Source organism: Euphorbia lathyris, chromosome 3 (genome assembly GCF_963576675.1).
Source record: "Euphorbia lathyris chromosome 3, ddEupLath1.1, whole genome shotgun sequence".
In the NCBI taxonomy this organism is placed as follows: domain Eukaryota; kingdom Viridiplantae; phylum Streptophyta; class Magnoliopsida; order Malpighiales; family Euphorbiaceae; genus Euphorbia; species Euphorbia lathyris.
Genome location: NC_088912.1, coordinates 85108648 through 85133843, shown reverse-complemented (window position 1 = coordinate 85133843; position 25196 = coordinate 85108648). Strand labels below are relative to the sequence as shown.

General features: G+C 34.4%; 1 protein-coding gene across 1 annotated transcript; it reads right to left on the bottom strand.

The window, feature by feature from the left end:
• Positions 1 to 10072: 10072 nt before the first annotated feature.
• LOC136223182 (transcription initiation factor TFIID subunit 12b) lies at positions 10073 to 16832 on the bottom strand. The gene is made up of 8 exons (XM_066011059.1): positions 16131 to 16832; positions 14646 to 14864; positions 12900 to 13523; positions 12704 to 12778; positions 11440 to 11518; positions 11018 to 11082; positions 10692 to 10727; positions 10073 to 10611 (listed from the first exon to the last, which is right to left on the bottom strand). The coding sequence occupies exons 1-8, from the start codon at positions 16698 to 16700 to the stop codon at positions 10444 to 10446; spliced, it is 1836 nt and encodes a 611-aa protein (XP_065867131.1). The 5' UTR covers positions 16701 to 16832; the 3' UTR covers positions 10073 to 10443.
• Between the last annotated feature and the right edge of the window lie 8364 nt (positions 16833 to 25196).

Below are 25196 nucleotides of genomic sequence, written 5' to 3'. Positions count from 1 at the left end.
GGTAATTTACGATTGAAAACTATCGCCTGTTACCCGATCTATATCATCAAAGAATCGCTCCACCTCTAACAACCAATCAAGAAAACCCTCTATGTCGAGCTCTCCCCCGAATGACGGTAAGTCTACTTTCAGTTTGAAGGCGTCGTCCCTCTCAAAATTGCCTCCAAATCCCATCCTCACATTCGGCTCGCCTCTATTTCCGCCTCTTTCATTACCCCGACCCTCATACGGGTCATTCAAACCAACATTCTCCTTCTCATAACCACCTACAACATCATTATGCACAATATCCATATTCCCGGCACGCACATGCGCGGGACCAACAACATCATTCACATGCACATCATGTCTAGGTCTATCATGCATAGCATTATCATCCATCCTAATCCCCATATTTCTAGCAATCCTAGGCATATCGTAATCATCAAACAAGTCCCCATCACTATCACTATCCGCATTTCTAATGATTACGGGATTAGTCTGCCTTACCTCTTGAACCCGAGGGTCCATGGCTTGGGGTGCATAAGTTCTCCTTGGTGGTGGTGTCGGTTGTCGGTCAAGTAGAGGATGGGCTTGTTCTTCTTGCCGTCGGTGAGGCTCTCCGGTTAAGAGAGCTTGAGTATTGCGGGTTGTTATTGTGAGTTCTTCAAGGATGAGACAAAGATCTTGGGTACTCGTGTCGTGCTTCTCCTCTATCACTCTTAGAGACTCCGTGATATGCTTCACATTGCCTTCTAGTGCCTCAACTCGTTGCTCCATGGATCCGGTGGTTTCGTTTGTGATACGTGGTTGAACCATTTCCGAGAAGAAGTCTGTTAAGCCCAAAATATACCTAAAATATCATTAATATTTACATCAATATTGTTACGAATTTATGTTATTTATATCTATTTAGAGTACTTTTACTTCCAAATATCTTTCTTTATTGCAAGGTACCTAAATATTTGATAAAATCCAAATAGGAACGAAAAGAGCTCAAAAACAGAAGAAAAACCCTACAAAAGGAGTCAAAGACGACGTAAATCGAAAGCGCCAAGTCGAGGACACGAACGAAAGCGAAGAAATAAGAAAACCTGTCGGGCCGCGACAGTGGATCCTCAACCCGCGGCCGCGACACGCGTGGTTTAACCATTTCTCCCCTTCGTCCAAAACTCAGCTCAGTGCTACGTCATTCACGACCGCGGATTACCATCCTCGGTAAGTGCAGAAATTCTGCCAAAGTATAATGAACACATGTTTAAAATCCAAGAAACGCGTTCGTTCAAGTGGATAAAGACGTCCTTTCACAACGGACATGATTCTTCACAATAGACACAATTCTTCACAACGGACACGACTCTTAACCAACGGATACAACTCTTCACAAAGGACACATCACTTCAATCACAACCCTTCAACATCTATAAATAAAGAGTTGATATGAAGAGAAAAGATGTTATGTAATGTAATATTGAGAGAGTTAGATTAGAGCAAAGTTTATGTAGAAACTCTGACTCAGAAATGAGTCAGAGATTAGAGTTCGATTCTGTAAAAAGCAATATGGTGTACACACATTGTTTATAAGATAATTACAAACACAGTAGCGTTTAGATTCGGTCTTATTAGTTTACATTTTGGTAGAGGCCGTCCGCGTCCCTATAACGAAGATACAACGAGAAGATTGAGTAGAGGATCCGCCCCCGAGTCTGACAAACTCTAACGAAGCCCAAGGGAAGAATTGACAACCTTTCACTTGCAATCGTCAAAAGTTTCCATGCTTTCTGTTCTCTGTAAACTTGTTTCAATTTATATTTCATCTAGTAAAGTTGGTTCTCTTCAATTCATTTTTAAGTAGCACTTATGGTAACCAATCCACTAAAGTGAGTTCTGGTGTTTTCATTAAAACGTAGTTAAATTCAAAATCATTACAAGGAAACTTTGTTGAACAACCTAAACGAGTTGGTACTTTTAATGTTAAAGATTAGTACCAGGTTGATTAGGGCACGATACTTTGGATTAAGATCGAAAGCAGTTCAAAGCCCAATACATTGAAGGAGCTTATGATATTACATTTTCATAATGTACAAAGTTTAAAGTTGACTTCTTTGCTTAATGTAAATGAATACATTTAATCGTTTTTCTAAAAAGAACTAAATGTTCCTGTTTTGTAAATTCATCCCTAAATCAGAAGACATTTCTAACACTCTACACATTCTACCATAATTCTTGTTCAATCAATTTCAAAACCAAACCAATTTCAAATAACGTTTATTTATTTTATAAACCTTAAATTGTATTTAAACTGAATTAATATAAGTTTTCGTTAAAAAGCGTTCTCTGTGGGATCGATATCTTTTTATTACTACAAGCGAAACCGTGCACTTGCGGAAATCGCTCAACAAGTTTTTGGCGCCGTTGCCGGGGAACGCCAAATTTTTTCACAAAAACTTATGTTTTTCGTGTTTTATTTCGAATTTTGGTTTATACATCTATTTATTTATTTTTATAGTTTTTATTTTGTTTTTGAGGATGGTCACTAGGACTAAATCCTCATTGATATTTAACGTTTGCAATTAGATGTTTGCAGATATAAAAAATCCAAGTCTTTTCAACAATAAACTGGAGATTTGATCATCAATATATTCACAGAAGGAGTCTATAGAAAAGAAATTCGGCTTGCAGATACATCAGAGAGGAAAGAAAATTTTTGAAACAGGATGTCAGACGTGACATATGACTTTTCCAGAAAATTTACTTTTTCCCAAACACCTTTACCTCTTTTCTATAAACTCAACCCTTCACCAAAAATCTTATCTCTTTGTTAAGAAATTTATTTAATTCCTACACTAAACCCAAATAATTTCCTTTTTATCACTACCTTAAACTCCTACATCTTCGCAACAGAAATACCGGAAGTAGGAAGAAATTACCTTATCCTCCAGGAAGGAATTGTATACTTTTAATATAGTTTTGAAAGTTTCGGTTCATGTGCGTAGTTTTTTTTTCATGCGCTGAACCAGAAGTTCGGACATTCAACCGAAATCATTAGATCCTTAAATTGAGAAGACGAAGGAAAAAAAAAAGCGCTAAAAAAGTAGAAAATGCTAAAAAAAAATAGAAAAACAAAAAGAAAAAAAATAATATAAAAATAATTTCAAAGTTTGTGATGCAATTCTACTTTTTGATTCCAAATTGAAATTATTTCCAGGTAAGTTTTCAAACCTTTTGTTGTTTATCCTTAATCTTGTTTGTTGTTTTATTTTTATCTTTACTTGTTTTAAATTTAATTTACATTTGTTTATGATTTTTAATTTTTAGTTTTTTTCGAGTTTAAAATCAATAAAAATTTATTTAAGTCATGTTCTAAGTTTGTCCAAGCAAAAGGAAGAGAAAAGAAAAATTTCTGAACTTACCGAGGATCAGAATCCTCGGCCGAGGATCAGAATTCTCGGTAACTTCAGCGATTCAAAAAAAAAAATTAAAATTAGCGTGCCGCGACCGCGGCTCCTGAATTCTCGGTCGCGGTACGGGTGTATCAGACCTGTACCTTAAAAATTCATGCACCATTGTTGAAAGTTTTGAAAAATTAAGTTTCTTCATGTCCAAATGGTGTGAATTTACACCTTTTTAATCCCAACAGACACATTGATTTGTCTTGGATTGATTATAAATAATTGGAAAATATCAGATTTTTTTTGTTACTTACATTTTCTATTCATCTTTATGAAACAAAATTTGATTTCTTCTCAGTTATCACACATTTAAAAATTAAGTTACAGAAACTTTTTCTTCCTTTCAAAACCAACAACAGACATTTTAATCCTTCCTAACATCATTATAAATAATTAGAGAAAATCAGATTCCATACTTTTCATCTCTTTCAAACCATTCTGATTTCTTCTCAATTATTCAAACCTTTCAAAAAGTTCCAGAGACTTTTTCCTATTTCCAACACATAACTACCAAGCATAAATCTTCCAAGAAGATTACTGCTGCACGCAACAAGCGTCCTGATTTATCAGAATGCTATGGTGCACCGTTTTCCATTCATACACATGATGAAGAACGAAGAAATTATAAACCTATTTGTTATATTTCGTTTGTATATAGGTTTGTTTTTGTGTTTGTTCTTTCTGTAACTAGTTTATATGTCTTCTAATTTTAATAAAATTATCAAGTTTGATTCTTTGATTCTTTTTGCTTAAATATACATTAACCAATCAAGTTATACGAATACATCCGAATTTAAGTTTAAATGAAACAATATAATTTTTAACATGCATTTGCAATTATTTTTAATGAATCTGTATTCGTTTCAGAACTGTTTCTGAAAATCTGACTTTTCATATATATTACATACTAATACAGTATACTCATTAATAAATATTGAACAAATTCATTAACATTCATTTGATATGATAATTCTAATTTTTGTTTTATACATATATTTTTCAATTTTGATAGCATACAACTTTGATTCTTTGGTTATTTTTGATTAGTATATGTTAACTATGCAAGTTATTAGAATGGATCTGTATATAATATTAAAATGAGTCAGTATAACCTTCAAACATGAATGTGTATGTGATGTTAAAATGGCTCTGTATATCATTTCATTCATCTACATAAGTTTCAAAGTTTCAGATTTAATATAAATAAGTGATTAATAATTTGATTTGTTTCATTTTTATTTGTTTGTTTTTGTATGTAGGTTTGTTTTTAATCTTTCTTGTACATATGTTTTTGTTCATTTATGTACACATGTGTTATGCAATACAACTTCATTTCATTTCATATATCAAAATTTTTCATTCTGATTTATGCCTATTCAGATTTTACACTGATAACACCTGAATCTGTATGAATCACTTTAATGCTAATAAATTATGATTATTATCAATTATTGCACATGCTAATAAATTTTCATTTTCATGCAATCATTGAGTTTAAATTTAATTATGAAATCATGAACTTATATTGTGTTGATTATTGCATATATCAGTATGAACTTATTAAAATAAAACATCCAAATTTTTCATATAAACCCGTATCAATTAGAATAAGGTTAATGCCTACGGTTAAATGTTTCATTATTTAAATGATGGTTTATTTTGTATAAGGTTCATATTTTAAGCATGAATAAATATCTATATGAATTTACATTCATTATATTTTAGAAGATTAATTTACCTTATGTGAATTAATGAACATTGATTCTACATTAACTCTGTTAAGGCATTTATTTGTTTCATTTCTCCAATTTCCTAAGGATAAACCTTTGGTTTACCTTGAATTTAATGTTTTCATTTGTGCTTTTAAGTTTCAGGTATACATGTTTTCATTTATAGGACATATTTACTCAAAAAATTGCACAAACAGAGTTTTGTTCGCGTATTTCAGCGATCGCGAGTCATGAATCTCGGTCACGACACACGATCTGTAGGACGGAATTAGGATCCGATTTTGCACAATTTTTCAACTTTTTCCTGTTCCTTCAATAACTCCTAAACACCTATATTTCACCCCTATATGTACCTATCCCTTACACAAACCTAACATCACCTTCCATTTTACCCAAATTACACACTCCATACTCTTCCCCGTACAATTAAATACACATCATATCACCTTTACTTTTACCAAATTTTTACCTACCCAATATACTTCTTTCCCAACCACACCTTTAAAAGTTTTCCACACCATGCCTAAACATAAGAAGGTTACTCATTAGGATTCCTTTACCTCTAATAATTTGTTGCATGTTGAATATGGATCCATTCAGCATCATTTCAGATTCGGAAGGGCAGCGGTTCCAATTTATGCAGTTGGGGATGAAGAGATTCGTATTAAAGAGGATGGTAATGAGCAAACCCATTTTGGTGGGGATGACGATATGCATTATGATGATGGAAATGTAGAGGATGCAAAGCACAAGGGCATGTTGTTTCCTACACACAAGCACAAAAGTATGGTTAGATGATATCGTTACAAGCATTCCAAAGATGATCCGTGGTGGGCACCAATATCATATTTTAAGGAGAGAACACACGTCAACCCGACGCCGGTTATTATCATTTTTCCGTCGTCAAGGCGTAGTGACCACACCGTCTCCACTAGATTCACGATCACGTAATCAGGTTATATCTAATCTTTTCTTTACTCATTTATTTTGATTTGTTACAATACTCCTATTTTATATTATGTTTGGTACAATTTTAATATTATAATTTGGATACTTTAATTTCCTACTTTTTCTTTCTTCATTCGTATGACTTATTTTCGTACCATTTTTCGTGTTTTATCAATTTTTGCACCAATGAGGACATGGTCCAATTTAAGTGTGGGAGGAGATATTGCATATATCATTTTATTTCAGTACGAATAAATGCAACGAATAAGAATAATTTATAAATGCAACACTTCTTTTATGCAAATGCAACATATATTGCAACACAATTTATTTAACATTTTTCTTATGATTATTTTTAGGTTATCATTATCTATAGAAATAATATTTCTATACGGGTAATATTTTTCAAATTTTTCACAAATCTTCGACACGATTTTAAGTGAAAATTGTCTCGAGTGAATGTATTTAAGTAAAAAATTCTTTATTTTTAATCTCTATTTCATATCATGCAATTCATGATACAATAAATCTTATTTTAAATTTTCAATTAGGTTTATAGGCATTAAATTGAACTAACAAATTTTAGCTCGGTTTTGATTTTGTCTTACATTAACACCAATTGAAGTTTTTAAGGAAACTTTAGCCATAATACATGTTGAATTTTAAGTCAATATAGGATGAATGTGCTATCTTTCTTTTTCCCAATTTATAATTCATATCAAATAAATCATATTCTTAACTTTTGGCCACGATTGAGACCAACCTTATCACAGTCGAGGTATGAATGGGAAGAAATAAATAAGTAAAAGCGTACTTTTGGCCACGGTTGCGACCACCCTTATCACAATCGAGGTATGAAAGGAACGATTAAATTAGAAAAATTAAGCGTGTTTAAAGTTTAAAGTAACGATTGCGTCCACCCATGGCATGGTCGGTACCTCTTAAGCGAACACAAATAAAATGCATATAAAGTTACGATCGAGACCACCCTTATCACGGGCGTAACTAAGCAAATAAATTAAACTTAATAAATCATATATACTAATTCAAGTTTGGGAAAGGAAATTTGGTGCTTTGAAATGCCTTGAGATGAAAGACTCAATAACATGCGTGCTTACATCGTCCCGAATACTTCAATTTAAACATTGAAATACAAGACAAATGATATATCGTATTTATACTAAGTTAGTTTGATATTTTGCGTATAACTTTGCCATGAGAAGTTAGTCTTTTAGGCTTAACTAATTTAAAAGGTAAACACAAAGATATATGTTTTATTTTCATAAAGAGATTAGTTAAGGAATAAGTTCAGTGAAATTTTGCTCGGGACTAGCAAAAGATTAAGTGTGGAGATTTGTTAAGCCCAAAATATACCTAAAATATCATTAATATTTACATCAATATTGTTACGAATTTATATTATTTATATCTATTTAGAGTACTTTTACTTCCAAATATCTTTCTTTATTGCAAGGTACCTAAATATTTGATAAAATCCAAATAGGAACGAAAAGAGCTCAAAAACAGAAGAAAAACCCTACAAAAGGAGTCAAAGACGACGTAAATCGAAAGCGCCAAGTCGAGGACACGAACGAAAGCGAAGAAATAAGAAAACCTGCCGGGCCGCGACAGTGGATCCTCAACCCGCGGCCGCGACACGCGTGGTTTAACCATTTCTCCCCTTCGTCCAAAACTCAGCTCAGTGCTACGTCATTCACGACCGCGGATTACCATCCTCGGTAAGTGCAGAAATTCTGCCAAAGTATAATGAACACATGTTTAAAATCCAAGAAACGCGTTCGTTCAAGTGGATAAAGACGTCCTTTCACAACGGACATGATTCTTCACAATAGACACAATTCTTCACAACGGACACGACTCTTAACCAACGGATACAACTCTTCACAAAGGACACATCACTTCAATCACAACCCTTCAACATCTATAAATAAAGAGTTGATATGAAGAGAAAAGATGTTATGTAATGTAATATTGAGAGAGTTAGATTAGAGCAAAGTTTATGTAGAAACTCTGACTCAGAAATGAGTCAGAGATTAGAGTTCGATTCTGTAAAAAGCAATATGGTGTACACACATTGTTTATAAGATAATTACAAACACAGTAGCGTTTAGATTCGGTCTTATTAGTTTAAATTTTGGTAGAGGCCGTCCGCATCCCTATAACGAAGATACAACGAGAAGATTGAGTAGAGGATCCGCCCCCGAGTCTGACAAACTCTAACGAAGCCCAAGGGAAGAATTGACAACCTTTCACTTGCAATCGTCAAAAGTTTCCATGCTTTCTGTTCTCTGTAAACTTGTTTCAATTTATATTTCATCTAGTAAAGTTGGTTCTCTTCAATTCATTTTTAAGTAGCACTTATGGTAACCAATCCACTAAAGTGAGTTCTGGTGTTTTCATTAAAACGTAGTTAAATTCAAAATCATTACAAGGAAACTTTGTTGAACAACCTAAACGAGTTGGTACTTTTAATGTTAAAGATTAGTACCAGGTTGATTAGGGCACGATACTTTGGATTAAGATCGAAAGCAGTTCAAAGCCCAATACATTGAAGGAGCTTATGATATTACATTTTCATAATGTACAAAGTTTAAAGTTGACTTCTTTGCTTAATGTAAATGAATACATTTAATCGTTTTTCTAAAAAGAACTAAATGTTCCTGTTTTGTAAATTCATCCCTAAATCAGAAGACATTTCTAACACTCTACACATTCTACCCTAATTCTTGTTCAATCAATTTCAAAACCAAACCAATTTCAAATAACGTTTATTTATTTTATAAACCTTAAATTGTATTTAAACTGAATTAATATAAGTTTTCGTTAAAAAGCGTTCTCTGTGGGATCGATATCTTTTTATTACTACAAGCGAAACCGTGCACTTGCGGAAATCGCTCAACAAAGTCTCCGGAAGGAAAACGAATCGGCTCTGATACCAACTGATGTAGATTGAAATCGATTGAAGGTTTTAATCATAAACCAACAAAGAATACAAACTTCTCTAGCTAAACTAGAAGGTTGAGTAAACCCAAGGATTGATAATCCAAGCTCCAATGGAGGCTTTTAGTTTTAATTCATTCAAAGTTAAGGAACATTACAAAGAGGAGGGTTTAAATACTCTCCAAAATAACAAGGATAAAGACCAAAAACCCATGAATAGGGTTTTGGGCAAAGTATGTGCCTAAGGGTAGGATGGGAAAGGAAAGAGTCCATGGTAGTTTAGTAAATAAGAGTTGGTGGCAAAACAGTAAATAAACAGCAGCAGTAATGGTCCCCTCTTGGTAAGAACTTGGAGGAGAAGTATTCTCTCAGCAGCCCACGCTCCGCGTGGGTCTTGGTACGCTCCGCGTAACGCGGCTCCTGATCCGGGAGAGTCTTCGCGGAGGACTTTACGCGTGGCGTTCCTAGAGTCACGCCCCGCGTATTAGAGCTTCTGCTTCTGGGGACCATGGGTGGCGAACTTCACGCGGAGCGTCTTCTGGACTACGCTCCGCGTGCTTGCCCTCCTGGGTTGGTTTCTCCTCCGACGCCGAATCCACGCCCCACGCTCCTAGACGGACGCCCCGCGTTCCTGAGCTTCTGGGCAAATCTTCGAGAATTGGTTCCTTCACTCCCCGCGCCTTGGCAAGTACGCCCCGCGCACTAGGCTGGTTTTCCCGGTCCTCACTATTCTCGTCTCTTGGCTCCACTATTCTCGTCTCTTGGCTCCGGCCTCGGGCTTAGTGAGAGGATGCCCTCATCAGTTAGTTAATTTTTTGTACACCCCTAAACCACGGAAGGTTCATTTCAATAGTTCTAATGAGTGTTAAGCTTGATTTGACGTCGACAGATTGTATTGATTATACCGTGTTGCTCAATCTTAATGCAATTAATTTGATTTAATGCAATTATTTTTGTGAGATACAAAGAATACCCAAGTCCATAAACCTAAAAGAGAGAAAATAAAAAGCCACAAAAAAATTATATATAAAAAAAATAACAATAAACACAATCAGAAATTACATCACCAGGTGAATTCCCGTTTTAATATTGAAGCTGGAAGAGCTTGAACTTGGAGACACAGATTTAATGGTCTCCTGGAACTCAACTCCCCCAAGTATATACCTTTGATATTATCCTTTTATAACATGTTCTTGTTCTGCTATGCACTACATTACATCAAATCATAATTAGATTATCACCACTTCTTTCTTCTCATCCCATTTTTCCCAAATAATTACACTCATCTGTCTCTACTGCTAATGAAATTGCACAAAACATGCACGAACTAAGGCTACTTTTTCAATTCACCAAGACCGAACCAGCATGATCAGTTAAAATCGTGTGATCTGCTGCAGCATTTGAGGAGTGGTTGATTGGGAAACCAACTTCTCTGAGCTTGGTGAAGGTCTTATCAAGGGGTTGCCGTTGCCGAGCCCTTGTCTCATCATCGGATTATTGTTAGTTGTTTCGGTATGCGAGGTCTCCCTCAATGTGCGTATCTGTAAAGACAGCGCGGTGTCAAATAGCCACACGACGAAAAAAAGATCCAAATCATGTAGTTGATTGATATTGTGCTTACCATATCAAGGCGCTTCTTGTGAAGCTCACTGGATAACTGCATATTATGAACTCAAAGATATCAAATTTCATTTCTTGAAATGTTTCCTTTGTTTTAAAATTCTAATTAATTCGTGCATCATTACTACTTTAACAGTCTGGCCCTAGGAAGGAAGAATGGAAGAAAGATAAAAACGAAATCAGTAGTTTCCGAACTATGATAGAGTATCACAGGCTTCATACGGATCTGACTGACATTTCACTTCATCTCTAGATGATTATTTGTCATTATAAATCTAACAAAAAACATCAATTTAGAAAGTCTGATAGAAAGGGTGAAATACTTACAGGTTTTCTTTGGAAATTTCTTTCTTCAGTTGAATATCCAGGAATTGACAGATGCCAATTTCTTTCTGCATATATATGATTTATCCATCAGTTTGTCAGGAACATACTTTTTCCTCTATGCTCACTACTATCCAATCAAATGGTACGCTAACTATGCGACGAAAAAGAGATTTGACGAAAAAGAGATTTTAACATTAGATCATATAACTAATCTTGAAAATATCTACTCAACTATAACTCCATTATTTGAACATTAGATCAGATAACTAATCTTGAAAATATCTACTCAACTATAACTCCATTTCTAATCTTGAAAAATCACATCAACTAAAACAAAGGATTAACATATGTGGTAGATACCAATACCTTCATAAATGCACATGAAAAATACTGATAAATATCCATACAAAAGGAAAACAAACCTAAGTGTAGCAACAAATCCTTGGACTCTAAAATTGATGATTTTCGATGTTTTGCCAAACTGCACGCAAACGTAGTGACCTGCATTTTGGTGCAATAAAATGAATTAATGAATAAACTAAGTAATAATTCATAAATCATCCACAACATAAATGTTGGCTAAATACAAGAAAATGAATTCCACGACTATACAGGAGCTAAGAACCTTATCCTGTTGAACCACCTACGATGATACATTTCAGGAAACATGCAAAGTTATGGGGATTAAGATAAGAATATAGAAGTCAACAGTTATATCAGTACCAATATTTTCCCGATCGATTACAAAAAGTTGACCAGATAAAATCACAACAATGATTAAATAATAAAAAAGATCATACATATTGAAGCTTTTCTGTGATTACACTTTCCCTGCTAGAGTGAGGTAATTGAAATTCTGATGGCTGGAATGGTCAAACGCAATGAAACATAATAATGACCAGAAAATAGAAAATAGAGAAACATAGTCACCCAAAGTACCGTATCAATGTTATTTTAAAAGCATACGGTTTACTATTGATTTTGATACTCAGATGAAGAAATAGTATTCTGATTAAAATACTGCCCAAAGATCACGCGACTTAGCAGTTGAAATAGCTTTAGCCATTAAATCTTTCCAAAATTAGTGACCCTTCATTGAATTTGGGATAAGGAATATTTGAAAGAGAAAAGGCAAGTGCCTTGGGGCCTGTTATAATTAAGTTCAATATACTGTCTAAGAGTCAATTTTTCCCCGAATACTGCAAAATAAAACTAGTCTCCCATCAAAACTTAAATATGCAATAAATTGTCAATCATTTGCTTAGACTGAAAGCAGCCAGAATCTTATAATGAAACTTCCTACAGTTCTTAATTTAAATTATGTTACGTTTACCACTTGCATTGCACAACATGCTAAAAATAACTTCATTTATTCCTAATGCTCCATATTCAACTGTATGATCAAAGAACATGCATGATCAATACTTTTATGCAAATATGTTGTCTCAAGTTCGATTTAATCTTTATTGGAATATTGCAATTTACTTTTGAGAAGCAAAGCATTAACCACACAAGCACACATAAATACATGCAATGTATCTACACTGAGTCCAGGTAAACATGCACTTGTAATTAGGTCCAACACACATGTAACATGCAAACAAATATCCAGACAGCTTGTATGTTTTCTGTTGCAGTTAAAAATGAAAACACACAAAGAAAATTGGGAGGAATAGTGAGCCTCACAGAATCAACAAACTCATCAGCAATTTCCAGAAGAAGATCTTCAACTTCAGGATCTAGTTTTCCATGTGAGTCCACCTAAGCACATTCAAAAGATTAACAGTGTCAGACACGTCAATGAAATAATTGGAAAAGCAAAAGCAATAATGATATAGCAGCAAAAGCATTGAAGGATAGACTGGTTAGAAGCTGAACACACCTGAGAAACCAAATCTTGTATCTTTCTCTTTCCAAGTAGTTGATTAGTTGCTTCTGTTCCTTGGCTAGAACTTCCCCCCGGTGTAGTTGTACCGGATGCTGTTGCATCTGGCTGTGATCCTGTCAAACTAAGAGTCTTCTGGCCATTCAGCCCTTGCATCCTTGGAGATTGTTGTTGTTGTGGCTGATGTGAAGGCAATTGCTGCTGTGATTGTTGTTGTTGTAGTAGTTGTTGATGCATCTGCATCTGCTGCTGTTGGTGTTGTTGCTGTTGGACTGCCTGCTGCTGTTGTTGCTGTGGCTGCTGCTGATGCAGTTGCTGTTGCTGTTGCCCCATCAAAGACTGCTGCTGTACCAGCTGGGATAATTGTTGTGGGTTTAATGACATAGAATTCTGGTGCAACTGAGGAGAAGCCAGTTGCTGCTGCAAAAGGACTTGTGACTGCCTCTGTTGTTGTTGAAGCCGGAATGAAGGTGAAGCAGGATTAGACATCGTGGGCATTTGTTTCAACCACTGCTGTGGAGACAGAGAATTCTGCATTATAGTTGTCTGTGCATTCTGAGTCAGCCCAGACAGCTGAGGGTTCATGAATGCCAATGATGACGCCTTCGATAGGTTAGAGACCTGTAATATTCAGAGAAAGCTAGTATCACAATCAACCAAATAGACACGCCAGTTTAATATAAACTATTTAAGAAAAGATTTCAAGCACAGGTGGCAGCAACAAAATTCATTCATCTATAATTCCAGATTACAATAATAAAATATATAATTCTATAATATCATTAAATGTTTTTAGTGCACAATGCAAGTGGAAAAAGGGAAAGAGAGAAACTAACAATACTTTTGTGGAAATATTTTAGCACAGTCCTCTTATTCTAGTGAGTAGAAATGATTAAAAGCATTCAACATGAAAGAGAAATGAGCTAAAGTTTTTCTTAATTGTAGACTTGTAGTTCCAAGAGATATGAAGCATATGTTACATAAGCATTTTGTTGACAGTTCATTTTAGAGTTCTGTACTATTTGTAGGGGTGCAAAAATTGTCTAAAGTTTATTCAGCCCTTAATTAAATAATAAAAGCAGAATTTTCTGGTAGCTTGGTTAAACTTTTTGGATTTGTGGTTCTTTCTTTTCAATATTCACAGCCAAAGTTGGGGCAAGGATTTTTAGCTGCATCAATATGTTGCATTACATATTGCATGCCCACATGCAGGACCGGCCACCCAAATTAGTCATATGAGAAAATAGCACAAAAATTAGAACCTGGTAAGCCAGTGGGGAACTGAAATTATGAGGAAACCGGGAGAAATGAGAATACCATCTATTTGTAAGCAAAGGTCACGTGTATTGCACAAAAATGAATGTCAAGGGAACCCCAGATTAACCTACTATCTGATCCAGTATAACTTTAAGAATACCAAGTACAAATTGCAAAGAACAAGTTCACTAGAACTAGACTCAAAATTAAATATGCTTAAGAACATTTATTTGAAGAATAAGAAAAAATATGATAAGTGTCTAGATTCCAGAAGCATGAGTATGATCAGAACAGCAGACATGGCTTATTTCAAAAAGCAGCTTTCAATATTAAAGACGTAGGAACTACAACAGCTAAAAATTCCGTGATATGATAAGAGATGGAACCGATTATGTCATCTGAAAGATGAAAATAATGGCTACCATACCTTACCAATTCCACAAAAAAATAGCATAATGAAGTAATGGCATTATTAAATATCGATACCTGTGATGAGGTAAGTGGATTTTGTTGTGCTAATTGCTGTCTAATTTGTCCGGCACTCATACGTTGTTGAGCATAAGCAACAGCACCATTAGGCCTTAGTTGCGAGGTCAAATTGAGTGACCCCATCATTCCCATGGCCTGCAAGCTCTGCAAAGGCTGTCCTGGAGAAGTACCAGTATGGAATTGGGAACCTTGGACTAACCCAGCTTTTTGCCTTGGCTACATCCAACAAAACTCACTAATTTAGATAGCACAAAACACATGACTACCTTATTTGCTCAATTTACAATTATATTATAAGATATCTTGCATAAACGAATCAGTTATAAAATTGTCTAAGTTAAAGATGCCATTAGAAAATACATTATATACTGCTAATATTTCACATGTTGAATCATAGTAATTAAAGGGCGCAAGGCGCACTAAGGAGCAAAGGGTCCTGGAGCCTAGTCAAAGCGCACTAAAGAAAAATAATATATAAAATCATACACAATAACAATCAACATTTCTAAAATGCAACAAATACTCAAATACTAAAGCATATTCTATTATCCATAATCTTAAACTGCATGAAATAATTTCATATCAACTACTAACTCTTCCATAATCATAATTCATAATAAAAATTACAAATTTAAAGACTAAAGTTCAACTAAATCCTAAGGCAATTAACTAATAGTCTAATAATTACTTTTTATCAAGTCTAAAGTCTCCATTTGCAATATTTTTATACTCTTCAAAATGGAGCAGCGTTTTTTTTTTGTTGCTGTTGTTGTCTGCAATAATTCTGCCGCCCAAATTGCTTCCTTAATTATTTATTTCTTTTTATTCTAATTCAATTTCAGCAGAAGATCATATAGATAGAAAAGGCTGAGACTAAAACATCCTATTTTTAACTTGGAACCCTAGAAAACTGTGTAGCTTCTACCTTTGCGCCTAGGCTCGTCCCCAGAGAAGCACTAAAGCACATGCCTGGGGCCTCATGCCTTTTGAGCTGCACCTTTGATAACTATGTAATGAATATAATCAAGTATTCGTTTAGGATTTAGGAATTTCATTACGTCTAAAGGATACAGATAATACAGATATTAACAAGTGAAAGACTTCATGTTTCCATCTGCACTTTGTCATACCAATCACAAGAAGCATACAAAAACCACAACTTCCATCCTTACATGCTTGGTAAATAGAGATATTAAGTGATACATCAATAGATTTGATACATAAAACAACACCGAGAAGCACAAGGATATTTATATTTCAATCACCTATATCTTTCAAAATAATTAAAATTCAATACCTTAAAACTTCATTTCAAGCAAAACCAGTAGAAAAAATGTGGCTTCTAAAATCCAGAAATAGATATTTCAAAATTCACATATGACAAAGAGAACAACTTCATAATGAAGGAGCCAATATGGTTAATTGGCCATTGAATTATGAACAGTCACAAACTAAGAGTAAAAGAAGTAATTCAATTCATACCGAGGTTAGCAAGTTCAAGTGAGCAGCTGCAACAGACATAGCGCCGTTCAGCATTGGCAGGTGACTACTCTGCCCAAGAAGTTGAGACCTCGACAAATTGGCGCCACTTATTTGCTGATTCTGAGAATTCTGTTGAAGTGAACCCGACCCACCAAAATTCACTTGCCCATAGATCCCCTGTTGCTGCTGTCTCAAAACACTACCATATTGATTCTGCTGCTGCTGTTGGCTTAACCGCGACATAGAAGGAGATCTTTGAAGAGTCTGGGGAATTTGATAGTTAGACATAGAAGCAGCAACATTCTGCTGTTGTAATTGTTGCTGCTGAGAGGAAAGAGAAGGCGAAGAAATTTGAGGGTCAAGAGAAGGAGAAGAGATTTGCGGGTTCTGAGATAAATTACTAATGTTTTGCGTCGGAGTTTGTACTTGATTCTGTGGTGGAGTTAACGCCGTAGCCGTAGCCGGTGGTGGTTGTGATTGAGGTTGGGGTTGTAATGGAGGAGTTGAAGAAGGGTCCATAGGATTAGGAGAAAGAATTTGCTTAGGAGAAGAAGCTGCAGTTTCCGCCATTGAAGCTGGAGAATTTCAGAAATTGGGTGTGAGGGTTTTCGTCAAATTAATACAATTCCATTGGAGAAAGAATTGAGGTTTTCCGCTAATCGGAAATTGCAGAGCCGAGCCGAGGAGAAAGACTTGTGCTGGTAGAATGGAGAGGTCGGATCTAAGCCGTACGCGTATCCCAATATATGGTGGGGTCAGACTTCAGTCAAACATGATGTGGCATTTTCTGATTGGATGAATTAATAACTAAATAAGTATACGTGGATTTTCTGTCATCCATTGGGCCTTATATTCATGGCCCCTCTTCTGTTGGAGATTCTGAAACAATGCTGTTGGCGAATTACACTATTAGGGTCTCAAGTTTAATTGTTTTACTATAAATATTCACATCAATTGCATTATATAATCATAAAGTGTTACAATAGTTACAGAATTTAATTTTTTTCCAAAAAGAAATTACAGAAATTTTTCTTTTGACCTCCTTAAACTGATTTAATATGATATAATAAATTGAAATATTTATTAATTTAACCAAATTTAAAGTTAATATGTCCTTTTATATAAATTCAAGATTTAATGAGACATTTTCAAAATTATTTATAATATTCTTTTAGCCTTTGTTTGGGAGTTTGGAGGTTAATGGAGGTGAGATTTAAAGGAGACAATGGAAAGGGAATGAAAGTGATGGAAATGAAAGTTAAAAATTAACCTTGTTTAGACGTTTATAGAATGTAAATGGAGTTAAATGTTTAACTTCGTTTGTGAGTTTAAATATGGAAGTGAAATAAAGTTAAATTTACTCTGTAGACACAAAAAAAAATTAAAAAACTTTACGTTAGTCCGGTTAACAACCAATTTGGAGGTTAGAGTTTGGAGGTTAAAGGAAGTAAATATTTAACTTCTATTAACCTTTATTTACTCTCAAGAAACAACTCTCATTTAAACCTTGACATTTAACCTTCCATTACTTCCATTTACTTCCATTAACCCCCTTTCAAACAAGGGCTAAGGTATTTAACTCTTCATTTAAACTTCTCGATATATTTATAGTATTCAAAATATCTAAAGAAAAATATATTTATTGATATTCTTTATAATTGTATTCTTTTTAAATATTTTTTTTATAGTTTGTCGAATTTTTTTTCGGTTTAAGATTCGGCAGACATCTTTTAGGTGGATCCTCTGTCTCGGGAGAGAATCTGTTGTTCTATTTCGGTGTCCCTTCCATGTCCGTCTTACAAAAAGTGGTCCCTTTTAATTAAAATAATATATTTTATGAGCCAAACGGACCCATATGATTAAAAGGGACCACTTTTGTGAGAGGGACATGGAAGGGGACACCGACATGGGGATAACAGATTTTCTCCCCTCTATCTCATCTACGTCTTTAATTTTAGTTGTTATACTCTAATATTAGGTAACATTGTAGTTGTTTATTGATTGGTGAATTAATTGGGTATTATAGATAGAATTTGGAAGCTAATTTCATGTTTTTAAGAGTAATTAAGAGTTTATGATAAGTTTTAAAAGAAATTAGATTAGGAGGATCAAAAAAGATATTTTTCCTTTTTTTAACATAAATCTCACAATCAATATTGTTTCGTGGTTCAACAAGTAGATCTATTTCCCCAAACAATCTTCATTTTCTCCTTCTTCATTCATGCATCCAAATTTGTCCAGTTTCAATGATTTTTTTATTGTCGGAGTTTCAACGGTCCGATCAAGCTCCAACTTTTACAGTAGGTTCTAGACACCCTAATGCATATTGTATTTCCCCAAACAATCTTCATTTTCTCCTTCTTCTTCATTTATGCACCCAAATTTGTCTAGCTTCAATGATTTTTTTATTGTCGAAGTTTGAGCGATTCGATCGAGCTCCAACTTTTACAGTAGGTTCTAGACACCCTAATTCATATTGTGTTTCCCCAAACAATCTTAATTTTCTCCTTCTCCTTTATCCATGCACCCAAATATGTCTAGCTTCAATGATTCTTTGATTGACGGAGTTTGAGCTGTCCGATCGAGCTCCAATTTTTATAGTAGGCTCTAGACACCCTAATGCATATTCACGACAATGTGATTTCGATTTGGATCACTCTAACATAGGTTCGAGCTAGGCAGATTTTGAACAAGAAATTGAGTCTTATTTGTGTTATTCTTCTTTCTTTTCTTTTTGCAAAAGTAAGTAACTATCAACTACTCTTTTAAGTTTTTATGTATATATAACTCTATATTTTTCAGAAATTAAATTTTATTATGGCTTTTTCCATGCATTTTTATTAATTGGGGTTTTTATGATTTAATTTTTAACATGTGTTTAAAATTAGTTCAAGTATGTATATGTGTGTTTGCATGCAAATTTCAGCCTATAATATACATTTATATATACATATTTTGAATTTTTTTATGAACTTTAGTGTGTTTGATTAATGGTTATGCAAGATTTGATATTTTGATTAATAGAATTAAAGAAAAGTATATTGAGAAACTTAGTTGATTTATGAATGAAGATATATATATATAGAGAGAGAGATTTTATATAAATTTATTTCTTAAAGTAAATTTTAGTTTTTAATTAAAGATTGTTAAAATAGTAATTTTGATGAATTTACGATTTATAGAAATAAAATATATATATGATGATTTATGTATTTATTATTAAGAAATTGAAGTTAGTATTTATAAGTATATTTTTAATTCATTTATTGGTGAATTTTAGTTTTTTATTTAATAATGATTTATAATTTAATATTTGAAAAATTGATTGACTAAAGATATTGAGAAAATTGATGTTGTTGTTGTTTAAGTGACTCAGATTGAAGTCCCAAAATAATTTTTATGAGTTGTGATATTTTGCAAGACAATTAAAATAGTTTTGTCCATCTACGATTGCTTAAGTAGTAGTTAAAAACCATACCTAAGGGCCGTATGGCCATTATGCACAGTTGGTAGTCCTAACGTTAGGTAAAAAAAAATAGATATCTCGATTATTAATACTGTTATGATAAACTATGAGTGGAATTCGATGATGGACACAAGTTTGTATTGAGTATTTTAATACAGTGATCTACGTTTTGACAGTGTGTCGTAATTTCAGAAAAATATATTTAATAGTAAGCTTATGATATTTTTGTTACAGATTTTGTTAAAAGCATCATTTGTGAGTATTTTATTATAGTTAATGATAATTTAATACAGTGATCTTTCTATATCATGTCCGAAGCCGATTGAGGTCGTTTAGGATCGGGTATGACATCCTCTCCCAATTAAAGCATTTTGTGTACCTCGAGATCTAGCTTAAGCGGTTTGAGACCCTTAACCACTCAAACCAACCTTAATTAGTGTATTCTTTTAAATATTGATGACTCAATTTATAATTAATTAAGATTTACTTAAGTAGTTAAGCAAGTCGCTTAAACTAGAGAGCTCAAGCAAATCTACCCGCCTTTTACCACGTATTAGGGTTTCGTAGTTCCTCCCTTCTTTGGAGTTCACGTTTTCGTTTTTATGCCTACCTTGCTCACTGTAAAACTGTGTCCGACCTACTACTACGTATCAACAGCCGTAAGATTGTAAAATCGATGTTGCGACAATTGCTTCCGAATCGAACAAAAACTGACGAATGGAAGACTTGGAGAATAATTATTTGAACCTCTCACTAGCAGATGAAGATGCAGCGCCAGTCGTCATCCCAAATGAAGATTCTCTGTCGGTGTACGACCTCTGCTACAGTTGTATAGGTAGATTTGTGACCGGCAAACTGGTCAATACGGAAGGGATGAAAATTACACTCTCTCGATTATGGAAGCCAACATGGGGCATATCGATTGTCAAATTGGATGGTGGACGATACCTATTCCAATTCAACCATATCTTCGGTCTTAATGCAGTTATGAATGGGGTATATGGTCCTTTGAGAACAAGCTCTTAGTTATGCGATGTGTTATGCAAGTAGAGGAACTGCAATCAGTCGAACTGAATGAAACTGCATTCTGGATCCAATTACCCGGGCTACTTGTGGGTTTTCATACAGAAAAATAGCAAAGGCTTATGGGAGTTTTGTGGGACCCATTGTACGCACTGATCCCCGAGACTACTCGGAATGCTACCATGGTTATGTACGTGTTCAAGTGTGGTTCCATATTCGAGCCCCCTTGAAGCAAAGAACGAATCTAGGTAAATCTTTACATGAATGGGTTTAGATTAACTTTCAATATGAAAGATTACCACAATTTTGCTTCTACTGTGGACTACTGGGACATAATGCTCATGATTGTGCTCTTTTTCGGGCATTAAACGATCTAGACTTACCGACATTATACGGACCAATACTTCGAGCAACACCACGCTGCTTCTCTCAGAGTACATCACCCTGGCTATGCATCTTGTCTGTCATGGCATGTCAATCTGAACCAGCAAGTTCAATCCCAAGCCCAGTGGCTCTAATGGCTCCGAAAAAACTAGTAAAACAAGTTGAGGAGGAGGACACTATCTGTGTTATTACGGACCAAAAACGTAGGAGAAGAGCTTATGAGAGTAAGGATAAATATGTTATGGATGGGATTCTTAATGAAACAGAGCTATTGGTAAACCTTGAACGGGTCAGTCGGAAGCCATGTGCCGGGTGTGGCTAACGCAGAGATAGTTCGGGAGCTTAGAGAGCTCATCTTTACCCACAAACCTTCCATCATATTTTTGATGGAGACTATGATTAGTAAGGAAGCAACATTATAGGTGAAAAGTGGAATTAGTTTTTACAATTGTTTCACAGTTGACAGTGTCCAAGGGGGAGGAGGTATCGCTTTATTATGGCTGGAGGATACGAATGTGACATTGATCAAATTCGATATGAGTAAATTACACCAATGGTATCCTAGTTCACACTTTGGTACCTCGATTACATTTTATCCTAAAAATATACCTGAAGTAACGATGGCCGAATAATTTAATATATTTTACCATCAACGTGAGTTTCATGAGTTAATTACATCAATGGTATATGAACTTTACCATAATTCACACTTCGGTACCTGGATATTATTTTATCCTAAAACCATAACTCAAGTAAAGGTGACTAAAAACTTTAGTTCATTTGATCGGTTAGTGACCGGGTAACGTGAGTTTGACCATTTTGAACTAAACATTGGGACTCACCATACACTCAATTAACATAAAATGACAGTATTGTAATTTTATGTTAATTAAGTGTATGGTGGGTCTCAATTTTTTTACTTTAAAATAGTCAAACTCGCGTTGACCGATCAGTGGTCGGTCAAATATACTAAAATATTGAGTCATTTTTACTTGAGGTGTATTTTTGGACAAAATAAAATCTGAGTACCAAAGTGTGAATTAGGATAAAGTTTAGTACCATCAGTGTAATTTATTCATCAAACTCGCATTGACCGGTAAAATATACTAAATTGTCTTGTCGTCGTTACTTCAAGTATATTTTTGGGATAAAATGTAATGTAGGTACCAAAATGTGAATTAGGGTAAAGTTCAGGTACCATTGGTGTAATTTACTCAATTCGCTACAATTTCATTGATGTGAAGGTATCAGTGGAGAATTCACCATGCTGGAGATTTATAGGGTTCTACGGCTTCCTAGAAAGAAACTGTAAGTCATCATCTTGGCAATGTATGAAAGATCTATATAGGATATCAAATTTACCTTGCTTGGTGATGGGGGGACTTCAATGATATGCTATTTTCATACGAAAAAATAGGAGGCCGAAGTCGTGGGCTTTGCCAATCGTGGGCTTTACCGAAACTTAGAATTTATGTACCTTATCGGAAGTATTTATGAGTGGCCATCACTTCACTTGGACTCGGAATTGACATAGACAGGCGGTTATTGAAGAAAAACTGGATAGAGGAGTCGCGACCCAGACGTGGCAAAATTTATTCCCCTTTGCAACTATCCTGAATATACACATGACATAATCAGACCACTCTGCATTAATTTTGTCATCAGCCAAAACACAACTAGAGGGAACAGCTCAGTTCCGATACGAGAATTCGTGGGGTGCAGAACAGGAATGTCGCACAGTAATCCAAAAAGTTTGGGAAGAATCTAGAATAACAACTTTCATTTACAGATTAACAAGCTATAAAAGGAAAAATTGTTAATCCCTTTTGAGAAAGAGTCTAGTTCCAAAGGGGGGTGAATGGAACTATTGGGTAAATTTTAACCCTTTAATAAATTTCTCACAAGTTTAATTCAGTAGCACAAGACAAAGGCAGATTCTGAATCAGAGGCAAACTTCGTTTGTTGTGTTAAATAAAGACGGAGCTTGGTTTATGCTTCTTAGTCTTCTTTAAACAGAAAGCACTTAACTGAAAGAGCTTATGTGTGACTTAAGATAACGATCTATTGATCACAAATGTTGGAAGCACAACTTAAAACGTATAATCACAAAAGCAAGCAATATATCAGAAGTAAAGGGTTAGAGAAATAGTTACTCAACGATTTATACTGGTTCGGCCTCATGCCTACATCCAGCCTGAATACCTTCTTCTGAGTTTTAATCCACCAGTGAACTCTTTCAACACGTAAAGCACAAACATTTACAATAGATACAAAGCTTTTGTAAAGTATCGTCCTTCACACTCCACACTCAGCTATCTACCTCTCAACCTATTCACCTATACCAAAGTGAATAGAAAAGCTTCTGATCTTTTTATTTATTGATAAAGTTGTTTTAACTTAGAACACAATGTAAATCTTTTTATAATGTCATACCTACAGTACATGATTGAGAACATAAGGCTTATCATGTCATACTTATTTGTTTGGTATGTGGTGATATCTGGAACATATGTTATTTCTCTTAATAGCACAATATTACCTTCTGTATAATTTAATGGGTTTTGCATTGCGGATTTTCTGTATAATGTTTTAGAACATAAAGGATAAGTTTCAGAACATTGTAACATAAGTTTAGAACATATACGATGATATTTAGAACAAGATGTTATTTGTTTGTGAACATGACAAACAAATGTATTGATCAGTAAAAAAGGTACCCAATTGCAATTGATCTTCAAACCCTAATATGAAAAAGTAAGGAAAAATAACATTACTCTAGAATAAATAATAGATGATATGTTATCATAAACAATACACATGCTCTAAACACTACACGCTATATTCTAAGTGTCATAACCTCGTGCTCAAAAAACATACATATATGTTCTAAACAGATATAAACTTACATAATTACTTGTCTTTTCATGGACAGTTTCGGATATCTTGGTGACCAAGCTCCCCACAACCTCTGCATAACCTCTTTCTCTTTTGGCTTTGCTCAACCGCCTTCTCTTTGTCACTCTTCAACCTTTTATCACTACTTGCATTTGGAACATGAACTCTAGTACCTTTGTTCTTTGAAATTTTCAGAGGACTAATCAAAATTTCAGGAACACTAGCTCCAATCAACAACCCAATGTCTTGCATTTTACTAGGAGTAGTATTGTTCACATTGTTGTTTCTAGTTTTTCTAGTTTCCAAATTCAGCCTCAACGCTTGATGATTTTTTACAAGATCAGTTAGATTTTATTACCCTGAGCCAAACTCACACAAATGTGAATCTCGAACCATAAGTCATTCAGAAAAAGGGGCATACAATCTAGAACATATGATAATATACTTTAGAACATACATAACAGTTATTTAGAACATGGATTAGATTTTTTGACCTGAAGTATAAATAGCACTTTAGAACAAGTGGCATAAAATATAGAACATATTATAGAATATTTCAAAACATACAGTATACCATTTTACAACATAAGGCTTATCATGTGATACCTATTTGTTCCATATTCTAAACCTAATACATTATGTTCTAACCAAAACAGCATCAGAAGTGCATCAACATAACAATGACAGATAAAAGCAACTAACAGAAGATGAAAGAAATACTGGCGACCTTAAAAAATAGCAAATGATAGAAGACCAAAGCTGCTGAATAGTGGAAAAGGAACTGTCCGTCAAAACAAAACACAAAAAAGAAGTTAGGGAAGATAAAACCAAAACTTGCGAACAAAAAAAATGCAAAGAGATAGAGATCACAACTAACTTACAGCAAATTTCATACTAAAAGACACAAAAGTAACGAAGCTTAATACAAAAAATTGACTCAAAAAATAGAAAGTAGGGGGCTTGGAAACCAACCCGTGAACGCCCACTTCCATTCAAGGATAAACGGAAGCTGTGACTCTTTCTTTCTGCCATGGAGATGAACACTGGTGGAAGAGAAAAGTCTGGTGGAAAAGCAACAGTGCAGAAAACAGAGAGAAAAGACAAAGCTTGGAGAAGATGAAAGAGCGCATAGAATTTCTGTAAATTACAAACTACTTATATCGAATGGAATTACCTATATTTACAGTTATGCCATTAATGAGTGTTCTCATATGAAATTATCTTCTCATATAAGGGAGATGTTCTCACTTAAGCCCTTATATATATATATATATATATATATATATATATATATATAT

What these genes read in the sequence shown, in the direction of transcription:
- LOC136223182 (XM_066011059.1), bottom strand. Translation starts at nt 16,700, where the DNA reads ATGGCGGAAACTGCAGCTTCTTCTCCTAAGCAAATTCTTTCTCCTAAT. An exon ending in ACTTGAACTTGCTAACCTCG is followed by an intron (nt 14,865 to 16,130) that starts GTATGAATTGAA and finishes TGTTGGATGTAG; the next exon opens with CCAAGGCAAAAAGCTGGGTT. An exon ending in ATCCACTTACCTCATCACAG is followed by an intron (nt 13,524 to 14,645) that starts GTATCGATATTT and finishes TGAATATTACAG; the next exon opens with GTCTCTAACCTATCGAAGGC.